At 34.1% G+C, this 13,298-nt stretch overlaps 1 protein-coding gene and 1 pseudogene across 2 annotated transcripts; one reads left to right on the forward strand and one right to left on the reverse strand.

Moving 5' to 3' along the window:
• Window positions 1–5,104: 5,104 nt before the first annotated feature.
• LOC114193492 (UDP-glycosyltransferase 87A1-like) lies at window positions 5,105–7,607 on the forward strand. Of its 2 annotated transcripts, none has more exons than XM_028083320.2 (2): window positions 5,105–5,874; window positions 6,529–7,607. In XM_028083320.2, exons 1-2 carry the CDS (start codon window positions 5,379–5,381, stop codon window positions 7,401–7,403), a joined length of 1,371 nt encoding a protein of 456 aa, XP_027939121.1. In that variant the 5' UTR covers window positions 5,105–5,378; the 3' UTR covers window positions 7,404–7,607. The 2 variants fall into 2 exon arrangements, with proteins under 2 accessions (XP_027939121.1, XP_027939120.1); XM_028083319.2 differs by having other exon boundaries at window positions 5,113–5,874; window positions 6,526–7,607.
• A 576-nt stretch (window positions 7,608–8,183) lies between these two features.
• Window positions 8,184–9,293, reverse strand: LOC114195333 (uncharacterized; annotated as a pseudogene).
• Between the last annotated feature and the right edge of the window lie 4,005 nt (window positions 9,294–13,298).

The following is a 13,298-nucleotide window of genomic DNA, read 5'->3' on the forward strand; positions in this document are numbered from 1 at the left end:
CATTGAAGTCGATTAGGAGTGTAGTATAGAACAGTTGGCAGTCGAGATATTTAAAGGTTGGTTAAATTAAGGTTGGTTGTATAAGTTAGAAGTACGTAGTTTCTTAATATCAAGTAGGGAGTTCAAGAGGAAAAATAAGCAAGAGATTTAACAATAAAAATAGGGAGAAGTAAGGTTGAGTGTTTGTGCACAATAGATAAATAAGTAAGGAGCAGCAAATAAAAAAAAACCCCAAGTTCAAAAGGTAGTACAAAAAATAAGCCTAAATACAAAGTAGGGAATCTCAGTCATCGGCATCCACTAGTTGTCCATTGACCACAAACTTAGAGATGTTCGCTAGAGATAAATCTGCATCAGGGCAGAGAACTCGGACTAAGAGCAAGCTGGAATCCCATGTTCAGGGAAGAACCGATTTGGTTTTTGAGGAGTTCTGAGCTGTTAAGAAGATCCTTCTCTTTGAGAACCCAACTTTTCTTCTCGACTTCCAAAGTTTTCAGTTCATGGTGTAAATCAACAAGCGATTCGTCCTTTTCCTTTATTTGGTTGGCTAGCTCGGCAACTTCACTGGTCAAGCGAGAGGTTTCGGTTTGGGAAAGTGCCAAAGCTTGGTCCTTTTGTTCTAAGTCAAGGGATTTCTGAGTGGATTAGAGGTTGAATTGGTCCATCAGCATAAAGTTGGATGCCTCAGCTTTATGGAGATTAGCCAGGATACTCCCATGAAGAGTTTTGAGGTCTTGTGTCCTTAGCAGGTTGATATCGTGGCGGAGGTAGTTGTGTTTCCGACCATGCTGAGAATGAAGGAATTGGGGGTGCCAGAAGCTCATCTCGATGTCATCCACTGTCTGATGGGGAGCTAACTGAATTTGTGAGGTTGAGTGTTGCGAGGTGACTTCGATTGCCTTTTTGCCTCGGGATTTGAATTTTCTGGTTAAGGGCTCGAGATCGGGTTCCGATGTTTCTTCATGAAGCTCAATACGAGGAGGGGGAGCTGAAGAACTTGCACCAGGAGTTATGGTTTTTTGCTTTTTGAGTTGGCGAGCTCGTTTTAACATATCTTCATGGGACATCGCCACCAGGCTCTCTGCAAAAATAAGTAGAGTTGGTTAAAAGGGAGGTGGTATTAAGTATAAGATAATAAAAGGACAATAGTAAAGTAAGTACCGATGTGGAATTTTAGATCCACCACTCGGAACTCCAACTCTAATAATTTTCGAGTATCAAAAATAACATCCAGTTGTTCCAGCATCAGGCAGTCTTTTTTCTCAGAAGGGTCCAGGTCTTCTAATTGCCGAGGGGATTGAAGGTTAGGCGATTGGCACCAATATAAGGGGAAGCCTTCTAGGAGGGAAGGGCTGTGATCGGGAGCGACTATTTTTATGAAAATACCCTTGAAACCCTTATAAGAAGAGTTGTATAAGGTTAGGAGAGCTCGGCCACTAACACCACTAAGGGAAGCTAATAGTTGTTTATGGGGAGCTCGTAATTCAAAGAAATAGAGAAACATATTGCTTGAGGGGGTGATACCGAAGTGGGTGCATAAAATTTGGAAGGCACGAATGAAAGCCCAGCTGTTAGGGTGTAGTTGGCACGGAGAGACATTCAGGATGGTGAGGAGTTCTTTTTCGAAGGTATTAAAAGGAAGTCGTAAACCTAGTTTTTCAAATAAGGTGACATACATATAAGTAAATTTTTTAGGGGATATGGGAAATAAATTACCATCCCTGCAAATGGGTTCATCACCATCGCAGGCGATAACAGTTACATTTGTCTCATTGCTTTTACACAAGGTTTGGTGGTGTCTAAAAGCCCTAATTCTAGTGAGGGTAGTCATGGATGAGGTTTCCCTGCGTAAGGCTAGGGGGGCCCAGGAATAGAGGACGTTATAGTGGGAATTCATGGAGAGTGATTACGGTGACGGTGTGATAAGGGTTTTTCAGAGAGTTATGAATAATCAAGGAAGGGGATACAATCGCAAAGCTAAAACACAGTACAAAGAACAGAGATAATGCATAAGAAGCAAGCAAAGGGAGCAAGGGGATACAAGCGTGAAATTTGAAGGAGAAAGAAAAAGTACCTGGAAAAAGGAAATGGCGGTTGAGAAGGATAGGTAGGAGGCGAAAGAGCTCGAGTGTGAGGAGTAAGAAGATGAAGGGATGGTTGAGTTGTGTAGGTTAAAGGGGGAAAGAAATGACGTTTGATATTCAAAAAGGAGAGTAAAGTGGGATCATTGGATGGGTTACACGTGGCGCGAATGCAGGGAAGTTGGAGACGAGATAGTGCAGAAGTTGGAGAGCTATGTACCGGTCCAGAGAAGGTGGTTCGGTTTTAGACCGAGAGGATATATGGGTTTTTAGCATTTAGCAGATCGGTAGTAGTAGATCGGGTCAGCGGGGCACCGAGGGAGAATATTAACTAAATTAAATTCCGTGTTTGGTGGGATTTTTAGGAATTAATAAGGTTGTTATTATTTTTAGAGATATTTTAGGAGTAGAAGATAATTTCATTTTTATTTTGTATTTGCAGAATTTAATATTTTGTAACTGATTATTCTATAAATAAGAAGGTTGCTCCCATGGTCAAGGGATGATTTTTTTTTTTACCTAAGTAAGTCTAAAGTATTTTCTTTTTGTTTTGGTGAAGAATTATCTAGTATTTTTCTGAACCAGAACAGTTATAACAAGTGGTAGTGTGAACCAAAATATGTAACATGACTCCCCACTCGTTTTAGTTGCAGTCCCCACTTTATAACGTAATTGATAATTTAAGGAACATTTTTTTTGTAGAAAATAAAATTGTTATTCGAAATTTCAATTGGTCATAATGAATATGAAATTTTAATTGCTTAACAAAACTTAGAAATTTCATATGGTTATAAAAACTGGTTTTGTGAACCAGAATATATAACAACGCTCCCCAATTGGGGTACTTCTACTCCCCACTTTGTAACGTAATTGATAGTTTAAAGAACATTTTGTTTGGTACGAAAAATAAATTCTTATTAAAATTGTTATTTGAATTTTCAATTGGTCATTAAAAAAAAATTGTTATTGGTTAACAAAATTTTTAAATTTCAGATGGTTATAAATATTGGTTCTGTGAACCAGAATATATAACAGCACTCCCCAATTGGGGTAGTTGTAGTCCCCAGTACCTAACGTAATTGATAGTTTAAAGAACATGTTGTTTCCTAGGAAAAATAATTTGTTATTAAAATTGTTATTCAAAATTTCAATTGGTCATAATAAAAAAAATGTAATACGTTATCAAAACTTAGAAATTTACGGTGGTTATAAAAACTAGTACTGTGAACCAGAATATATAACAACACTTCCCAATTGGGGTACTTTTACTCCCCACTTTGTAATGTAATTGATAGTTTAAAGAACATTTAATTTCCTTCCAAAAATAAAATGTTATTAAAACTGTTATTCTAAATTTGAATTGGTCATAATAAAAAAAAAATTAATTGCTTAACAAAATTTTCAAATTTTAGATGGTTATAAAAACTGATACTGTGAACCAGAATATATAACAGCACTCCCCAATTGGGTACTTTTACTCCCCACTTTGTAACGTAATTGATAGTTTAAAGAACATTTAATTTCCTTCCAAAAAAAATGTTATTAAAGCTGTTTTTCGAAATTTGAATTGGTCATAATAAAAGAAAAAAAATTTAATTGCTTAACAAAATTTTCAAATTTAAGATGGTTATAAAATCTGGTACTGTGAACCAGAATATATAACAGCACTCCCCAATTGGGGTCCTTCTACTCCCCCACTTTGTAACGTAATTTATACTTTAAAGAAGATTTTATTTCCTACAAAAAAAAAAAGTTATTAAAATTGTTTTTTGAAATTTGAATTGGTCATAATAAAAGAAAAATTAATTGCTTAACAAAATTTTCAAATTTAAGATGGTTATAAAAACTAGTACTGTGAACCAGAATATATAACAGCACTCCCCAATTGGGGTCCTTCTACTCCCCACTTTGTAACATAATTTATACTTTAAAGAAGATTTTATTTCCTACAAAAAAAAAATGTTATTAAAGCTGTGTTTCGAAATTTGAATTGATCATAATAAAAGAAAAAAAAATTAATTACTTAACAAAATTTTCAAATTTAAGATGGTTATAAAAACTGGTACTGGGAACCAGAATATATAACAGCACTCCCCAATTGGGGTCCTTCTACTCTCCACTTTGTAATGTAATTGATACTTTAAAGAACATTTTATTTCCTACCAAAAAAAATGTTATTAAAACTGTTATTCGAAATTTGAATTGATCATAATAAAAAAAAAATCAAATTTAAGATGGTCATAAAAACTGGTACTATGAACCAGAATATATAACAGCACTCCCCAATTGGGGTAGGTGTACTCCCCACTTGATAACGTAATTGATGGTTGTACTACCCCTTTAAAGTTCATCTTTCTGACCAACAAATAAAATTTTATTAGTTTCAAAGTGTTCATTGCTTGAGAACACGAACCTTAGACTAAAACGGTCTTGCAGAACGGCTTCCGGTGGAATGGTTATCGTTGTCGTCGACTCGCTTCCACTGGATTCGATCCCCTTCACTATCGTCGCTGTCGTAGGTGTGTCCTCTCACGATGACCGCCTCCCGCCTCGCTTTTGTAACACCACAACTTCTCTGTCTGGACTTCCTCCGACTATCTCACTCTCTCTTTGCCGTTCCGCCGACTTTCTTACGCTGTCTTCGCCTTTCCAAAGACTTGATCACGCTGTCTCCGCCTTTCCTTCGAGTTTCTCATGCTGTCTCCGACTTTCTCACGCTGTTTCCGCCTCTCCTCTGACTTTCTCTCTCCCTGTCTCACCAACACTCTACAAGTTTTCTATTTTGTCTTACTTTCTCTCTTCATGTCTGATTTCGTTTTGCCAAAAAAAATTTACAGCAAAAACTTCCGTGCACGTGACCATCGATTAAATTTCATTTAAAAAAATTTTAAGAAAAAGAAAATGTCACGTCACCAATATAAACATGAGTTCGAAATTTATGTTCGAATATATTTTCGTTTTTTATATGGAGTGTCATATATGTGAACATTCGAGACACACGTCCCAGGCAAGCAGACACAGTATACTGTATACAACATTGAAGAGTGTCATTTGACGAGGTGGTGCTGCAGTGCAGTAATCATTGACTAGTCACGTGATCACGCCACATTTTTCACATTTTTCTGGTCTGGTTGGTTCCACTGTATTTTTCCCTTCATTCTGATTCTCACTCTCTTTTCCTACTTTCTTTCTTACTTTTTATACACCTACTGATCCAAACAAATCTTCATCAAAGAGAGCCTAAATATTTGATTCTGGTTTCTTTCTTCTCACTTTCGAAACACTGTTCTTATCTCTATGGCGCAACCGGTTCAAGTTCCACCAACCATGGCCTGCCACGTGGTAGCGGTGCCATATCCAGGTCGAGGTCACGTGAATCCCATGATGAACCTCTGCAAGTTGTTCCTCTCCAAACATTCTCAAATCCTCGTAACCTTCGTGGTCACCGAAGAATGGCTAGGCTTCATCGGCTCCGACTCCAAACCCGACAACATCCGATTCGCCACAATCCCCAACGTTATTCCCTCCGAAGAGAGTCGAGCCAATAACTTCGTCACTTTTCTTGAAGCCGTTATGACCAAAATGGAAGATCCTTTTGAAGAGTTCCTCAATCGCCTCCACCCGCCGCCGACAGTAATCATTTACGACACTTACCTCTTCTGGGTGGTTCGCCTCGCCAACGCTAGAAACATTCCCGTGGCGTCGTTTTGGCCCATGTCCGCGTCGTTTTTCGCGGTGCTCAAACACTACCATCTTCTCCAGCGAAACGGTCACTACCCTGTAAACTTATCAGGTCAGTTACGCTCACAAAACCGTGTTGAAAATTACCATAATTGTTCTATAGCTTCACTTACCAATCTTTCAACAAGAATTAAATGTCAATAAATAGAACATCTCCACCCGTGCGATTTATTTTTCTTTATCGTTTTGGCCTATGAAAGTGGATTTGCCCTTTTCTATTTCCGAAAATCTATTTTAAAAACAGTGATCAACTTGAATTGTTCACCTTTTTAATTCCAAAAGTTTTCACTGAAAATTCACACTCTTTAAATATCTCAATAGGAAAACCAAAATGGATCATAAAAATATTCTTTATACTATACTGGGCAAGGGGACTATCACGTCATGCTACTTTTTAATTTTTTAATTTATTATACCAATTAAATTAATCATAATTTTTTTTTAATTCAAACAATTATATTATCTATTCTTACTATATTTTACTCTCATTTCATGTATTTACTCCAAACACAAGTTTAATGCTTGGAAGTTGTTAACATAAAGATTTGAGTTTTTTAAGACGAGAATTTTGACATATGGTACATGGAGTTTCTTGAAATTTGTTAAAAGTTAATTTACTTATTCGTCCAATCAATTCTACGTATCAATTCTTGGATGTGATATTTGAAGGCCAATTTAATCAAAAGGTAAGATATTTGTGCAGAAGATGGTGAGAAACGTGTGGATTATATTCCGGGGAATTCATCAATTCGTCTGGCAGATTTTCCACTTAGTGATGAAAGTTGGCGTACTCGAAGATTGTTGGAATTGGCTTTGAATGTTATACCGTGGGTGCAGAAAGCGCAATATCTGTTATTCCCCACCATATATGAACTTGAGCCTAAAGCCATTGATGCTTTGAAAGCAGAGTTTTCCATACCCATTCACACTGTTGGCCCTGCCATACCTTGTTTTGGTAATGGCCACATTGATGCCTCTAAACATGGCTACTTTCAATGGCTTGACAACCAACCTTCTGCCTCAGTGTTGTACATTTCTCAAGGGAGTTTTCTTTCGGTTTCTAATGAACAATTTGATGAAATTGCAGCTGGTGTGGGTGATAGTGGTGCTCGGTTCTTGTGGGTACAACCCAGAGAAAATGGTAAGTTGAAAGAGTTGTGTGGGGATAAAGGACTAGTTTTGCCATGGTGTGATCAATTGAAGGTGCTGCAGCATCCTGCAATTGGGGGGTTTTGGTCTCATTGTGGGTGGAATTCTACTAGAGAAGGTGTTTTTTGTGGTGTTCCTTTTTTGGCGTTTCCTATATTTATGGACCAACCCCTTAATGCTAAGTTTATAGTGGAGGAATTGAAGGTGGGGTGGAGGGTGAAAAAGGAGGTAAAAGAGGACACTTTGATGAGAAAAAATGAAATTTCTAGTCTTATAAGAAAATTCATGGATTTGAATAGTGATGAAGTGATGAGAAAAAGAAGCAGAGAGCTGAAACTGTTATGCCATACTGCAATTGAAATTGGAGGATCATCGGAAACTGATATCACTGCTTTTCTTTCAAGCATATTACATGGTGCCAAACCAGAGTAAAAATGTTGGTTTTATTTTAAACCTTCAATTTCTTTTTCGAGAAAGCTTAAATGCTGTGTCAGTTTGTGTTGTTCTCTGATCATTTTTAAATACATTTTTTACACTGAAATGATTTATATATATTGTACAAGGGAGTATATTTTCTTCCTAAAACTCCTGTACCGAGTTGATGGAATGAGTTAAACTCATTTTCAGTTACACCAACATCTCTCCCTCGCAAGTGGTTTGCTTTTCTTATTCCGACTTTCTTTTTGTGGAACTAATCTCATTGCTTTTGTATAAAGCCTTGAATAGTTGCGTTGTTGGTTTGTTAGTGTTATTTTGAATAAAAGAAAAAGAAATGTTAAACCTTCCCACTGTAGAAACTTGCTTGGTAATTTATTTTATTTTACTAATTTGAGGCTTGATACAGTGTTTGCAAGTTTACTCTCTCAATTCATGCATTATTCAAGCCATAGCCACTAAAAATGGAATAATAATATTTTAACTAGTAAATTTTGACAATTTTCTATATATTTTTAAATAATTTTGAAATATTGAAAATGAAAAAATAAAAAATTAGTGAATGATTTAAAAAATTTAGCTAATTTAGTAATTAAAAAGTTATTTTCCATGAATGTTAAGATATATTCAAGACACCTTAAGCAATGAGATAAAATATGACAACAAAACTGAAGTAGTGCCAAATAGTGTTTTGTGATAGTGATTGGACAGGATGCACGATGATGTGAAAAACACTTTAGGATGTGTTTTCTTAATTGACTCCGAAGTATGTCGATATTGTGTCAGAAAAAAGAACAAGTATTTATGCTTAATGTTTTGTAGACTGAACACATTTCAGTTGGCTAGAAACTCTAAAATTAAAAATAGTTAATAATACTGATATGACTCTTTATATATAAAAATAATAATAATAAAAAGAGAACCCAATTCAATCTCTAAAATTATCTTCTTATCACTATAAATTTCGTGGTCCAAAATAATTTTGATCTGAAACACCACCAACAATAATGATTTTGGTCCGGGAGCTGAAGATTCTCCCCTTGTGTGTCGCCCGGATATTCTTGAAGCTGGAGGAGCTGAAGATTCTCCTCTGGTGTGTCGCGCGGATAGTCTCGAAGCTGGAGGAGGGAATAACTGAAACCTGCTCCAACCATGACTAACCACAATTTGATCTTCATGAGTTGTACTAGTAGACCACCGCAGAAGAAATATAGTAGATCAATCTGGAATCCAAATTGAGTGAGATTTGACATGCCAAGAGACATGATAGCAAAAGCAGCACAAGAGATTATACCGTATGCATCTGGTTTATCCTTCACCTTGTCATCTAAGAAAAAGGAATAAACAGAAGTGATTATGAGAACCAAAAACGCCACACGAGGTGGAACTCGACCTTGCCGGTGCGAACAAGACGGCAAGGCAAATGATGAAACTGAAAAGAATGTAAAGAAGCATCTTCCACCAGCTCCAGTGTCCCAGTAGATGGTTGAAAGAGGAACTCAGTGCATTAAAGAGCAATCCAACAACAGATGAAGCAAGACATAGAATTCTTAGTACCTTTGGTTTCTTCAGCCATCTCAGAATTTGGTTTAGCATCCGGCCATTCACCCACCACCATAAACAGAGAGCCCACATTTTTGGATGAGAGAAACCCACTGTGATTCAAACTTCCTCAAAACTAAAATTTTGATCTTCAAAAAACTAAAGGAAAAAAAAAAAAAGTGTCTTATAAATGAATTTATGCAATTCCGCTCTCTCTGCGTAGGGGGTTTCCACAAACTTTCGGGAGAAAGGAAGGATGCTATAGATCCCGTGGAGCCGACAGAAAGCGTGTTGAATTGGAAAAAATAAAAAATAAAGACGAATTATGGATGGACAAATTTAATTAGAGAAACTTCAAATCAAACTATTAATGCTGCATCCTTTTTGAAACACACTTATTTTAGTTTTTAAAATTCTTGGTAAGTTTTCCCCTCTTTAATAACTAGTTTCAATTTTTATGGTAGTTTATTAAATTAAAAAATGAGTTATATTTATTATACTATTCATAAAGTATTTTTTATAATTTAGTTAATGTAACATTCTAACAATAAAAAACTATTAAAATTAAACATTTAATTATTAATATTAAAGAACAAAAAATTTAAAGTACAAAAATATATTAATATAATTATCATAAAGATAAAACTACAATAATAATATAATATTTATACATTCAAACTATTAGACCAACAAAACTCTACTCCAAATGATACAACCTTACTCTCACATCATCCAACAATTCATACAGGTGACTCCTCATCTTTTAGAGGTGTCTCTACTCCTGCATCTTCATCTGTTATCATCAATATGTTAATCATTGCAAAATAAAAAACAATACATAAAAACACTCAAAGGTAAGCTAGCTAAAAAAGAGATATCTATAACCACAATATACTAAGTTATTTAAATTTACTCATCATATATAATTATGGTCTTCACACAATATCACACATATAATCATACTCTTCTACACTTAATTCATTTGGAAACATGCACTTGAGTCAGACTCGTGAAGTCATGCACTTTGGTGCCAATACACCACTGTACCGAGCTACCACACGTAAGGCTAGTCCCTGTCACGGTCATAACAACCTTGGGTTATGACAAGACCTCCTGTCGATCTCACCAACTAATCATCCTCATTTACATGAGTATGAATGATTAGTGGAGTTAAGAATAACTTAACCTCCAAACTCACCAAAATATCACTTAACTAAAAGAAAATATTAAAAATTACATCATTTATTTTCTATTAAGTACATCAAAAGGGTGAACAACACTTTTCTAACCAATACTCAAATTAAAGATCCTAATAGTACAAATAAAGATTCATGTGCCTAGGACTTACTGTCAAAATTTTAGCTAATCTGATCAACAAAGTGAGAATTCCATTTTTCCCTGAGATAACTCAAACTAGGAAATAGGGTGGCGCTGGAAAACTAGTGCTCGACGTTATGACCCCTCCTTCGCCAGAAGTGCCTCTATTCATGCATCTTCATCTGCTCACACCAATAAAGTAATCATCGCAAAAGAAGAAACAACACATAAAACACTCAAGGGTAAGCTAGCTGAAAAAGAGATACACATAACCACTATATACTAAGTCATTTAAATTTACATATTAGATATAATTACACTCTTCACACAAGATCATATATAAAATTAGACTTTTCTAGACTCAATTTATCTAGAAACATGCACTTATGTCAAACTCATGAAGTTATGCACTTATGGTAGCTCCCCCGTACCCTACCCGCTGGATAAATATTTGCCTCGTACCAGTACCCATATTCGTTATACGGGTACCCGCATAATTTTTTAATACCACGGGTACCCACAGATATTTACAAAAAAATAAAAATAAATATTTAACAACATATTTTAATCGTAAATTCAAATAAAATATAATACATAACATTCATAAATTTTAACCAAAGTCCAAATAACTCATTTAAATAGTGTTGAATGACAATTTACAAAGAAATGAATTTTCTTAAAACTAATTGATAAAAAAATAACTCATTCAAAATCAATATGTTAATATTTTAATCATTTTTTTTAATTTAAATTAGAGTATAGCGGGTAAGGGTATCCACGGGTACGGATACTATAATAACTGTACCCACCCGTTAACATGCGAGTATTAAAAATACTCGTACCCGTTACCCACAGATATCCATTTACAATATTCATTTCCTACCCGTTATAGGTTTTATCCGCGGGTACAGATTTTTTTGACATCCCTAGTCACGATCATAAGAACCGTGGGCCCTCCTTATGACAGGACTTTTTACCACTCTCATCAGCTAATCATCCTCCTCTACATGAGTATGAATAATTAGTAGAGTTCAAGATAGTTTCACCTCCAAACTCACCAAATATCATTTAAATCAAAGAAAACATTAAAAAAATACATCATTTATTTTCTATTAAGTACATCGAAGAGAAGAACAACATTTTTCCAACAAAAACTCAAATCAAAGATCTCAACAGTAAAAAAAAAGATTCATGTGCCTAGGACCTACTGTTAAAATTTCAACTCAATCTGACAATTAACAAAGTGAAAATCCCATTTTTTCTAAGACTAGGAAAATAGGGTGGCGCTCGATGTTATGACCCCTTGGTGTCCAGTGCTCGCAAGTTAGTGGCCATTGTTTGAGTGCAGCCTAGCGGCGCTACAATGGCGCCCAATAATATACTATAAGCGAAAACTATAACTTTGAGTTTTAATTGAGCAAATTAACTCTTCTTGAGCTATTCTCCACTCAATAAACTTCATAATTTTTAATATATTAATCTCTTAACTAAAGAAGTGTCAAATATAGTCGATCAAAGGTCTCATTAAGATGTTCTGATTAACAACAAAAACTCAATTTTACAAAGACAAACACAAAATCTAATTTTTTTACATAGAGATGTTCAAATTGATTTGTTTAAATGCTTCCACACTTTTTATACTAATACACAAACTTCTAATTCATATCCTTCCATTTAGACAAAACCTCTTTATGCATAAAAATGTAAAGATATCACAGCACATTAGGTTACATTTTCTCAACCACAAAAATATAATTTAAGTTATCCATAATTATCTCAATAAGCTCCAATTTAAAACAAACTTTCAAACAAAGGAAATTCATGCCATCAATTCATAGAATCCCCTGTTTCAACTCACTAAAGAACACTTTAATTTCACAAAAATGCTAGCTTCCCTTACTTGATGAAATTGATCAAACAACACTAGGACACCAAAACGCATCTAACTCTTCAGGATGTTTTATCTACACATAGAAACATCATAAGAATGATCATACCATACCATTATAATCATTGATCAATAAAGACTCATATTGATGACTCTAAAATCACATGGAAGCAAAGCAAGCCTACATACCAAGAGAAAATAGATTGGACCAAGAAAAATGTAGAAAATCAACATACTCAATTGAAAAAATTGAATAATTGGATTTGAAGAGCTTACCAAAAGGATCACTCCTACGTCTCAAATCTTCGAATAGATTAAATAGAGCGAGGGAAGACAAAGAACTTTAGAATAGAGATATGATGTGTTTTAAAATAATGAAACATGTTTATTAAGAACATATTTGTAATAAAACATTTTTATTATTAGAATAATTGAATCTCACTATTTTAAAAACACTATCAATCATAAAATATCATTTTTTAGGTTCTTACATTAGTTTATTTATTGCTATTAATTTTATTAATAATATATTTTAATTGATATGTATTTAGTATAAGAAATAATTTTAATGAAAATCGAAAAATAAATTTAAAATTTTCAGTACAAAAAGATAATTAAAATTTGGTCTAAAACTTAATTTTGAGTACTTTTATTGGAGTAATAAAGAAGATAGCTGTTTTACAATTTTTTTAATTAGTTTTTCATTTTCTTTGATAAGCAATTATCTGCATGGTCTCTATATAATAAAAATATATTGACATTTTATGATGATTGTATTGATGAATTAGTGTTTTAAGATAATTATTATATTATATGTTTTAGTTGTAATTTGTAATTTTATTTTAGACTTATATTTATATTTTGGTCAAAATTATGTGAAATTTTTAATATTATTTGTAGTGCTCTTTAGTTGTAATGTATTTTCAATTTATCTTTTATGTGTAATTTAATAATAATAAATTAATTTGTATTAAAATATGTATTGTTATGTACAAATTTAATTTAGGAACTATTTAAAAAAATATTTTAAAATCGTCAAATAGTTGTTAGATTTTTTTTTAATAAATTAAGTTGTAACTTGTCATACTACAGATATTTGTTCTTAAGTGTGTATTTCTTGTTTCAATCATAAAGGTGGAATATTA

Source organism: Vigna unguiculata, chromosome 8, assembly GCF_037176805.1.
Source record: "Vigna unguiculata cultivar grain cowpea cultivar isolate G323 ecotype 2 chromosome 8, ASM3717680v1, whole genome shotgun sequence".
In the NCBI taxonomy this organism is placed as follows: domain Eukaryota; kingdom Viridiplantae; phylum Streptophyta; class Magnoliopsida; order Fabales; family Fabaceae; genus Vigna; species Vigna unguiculata.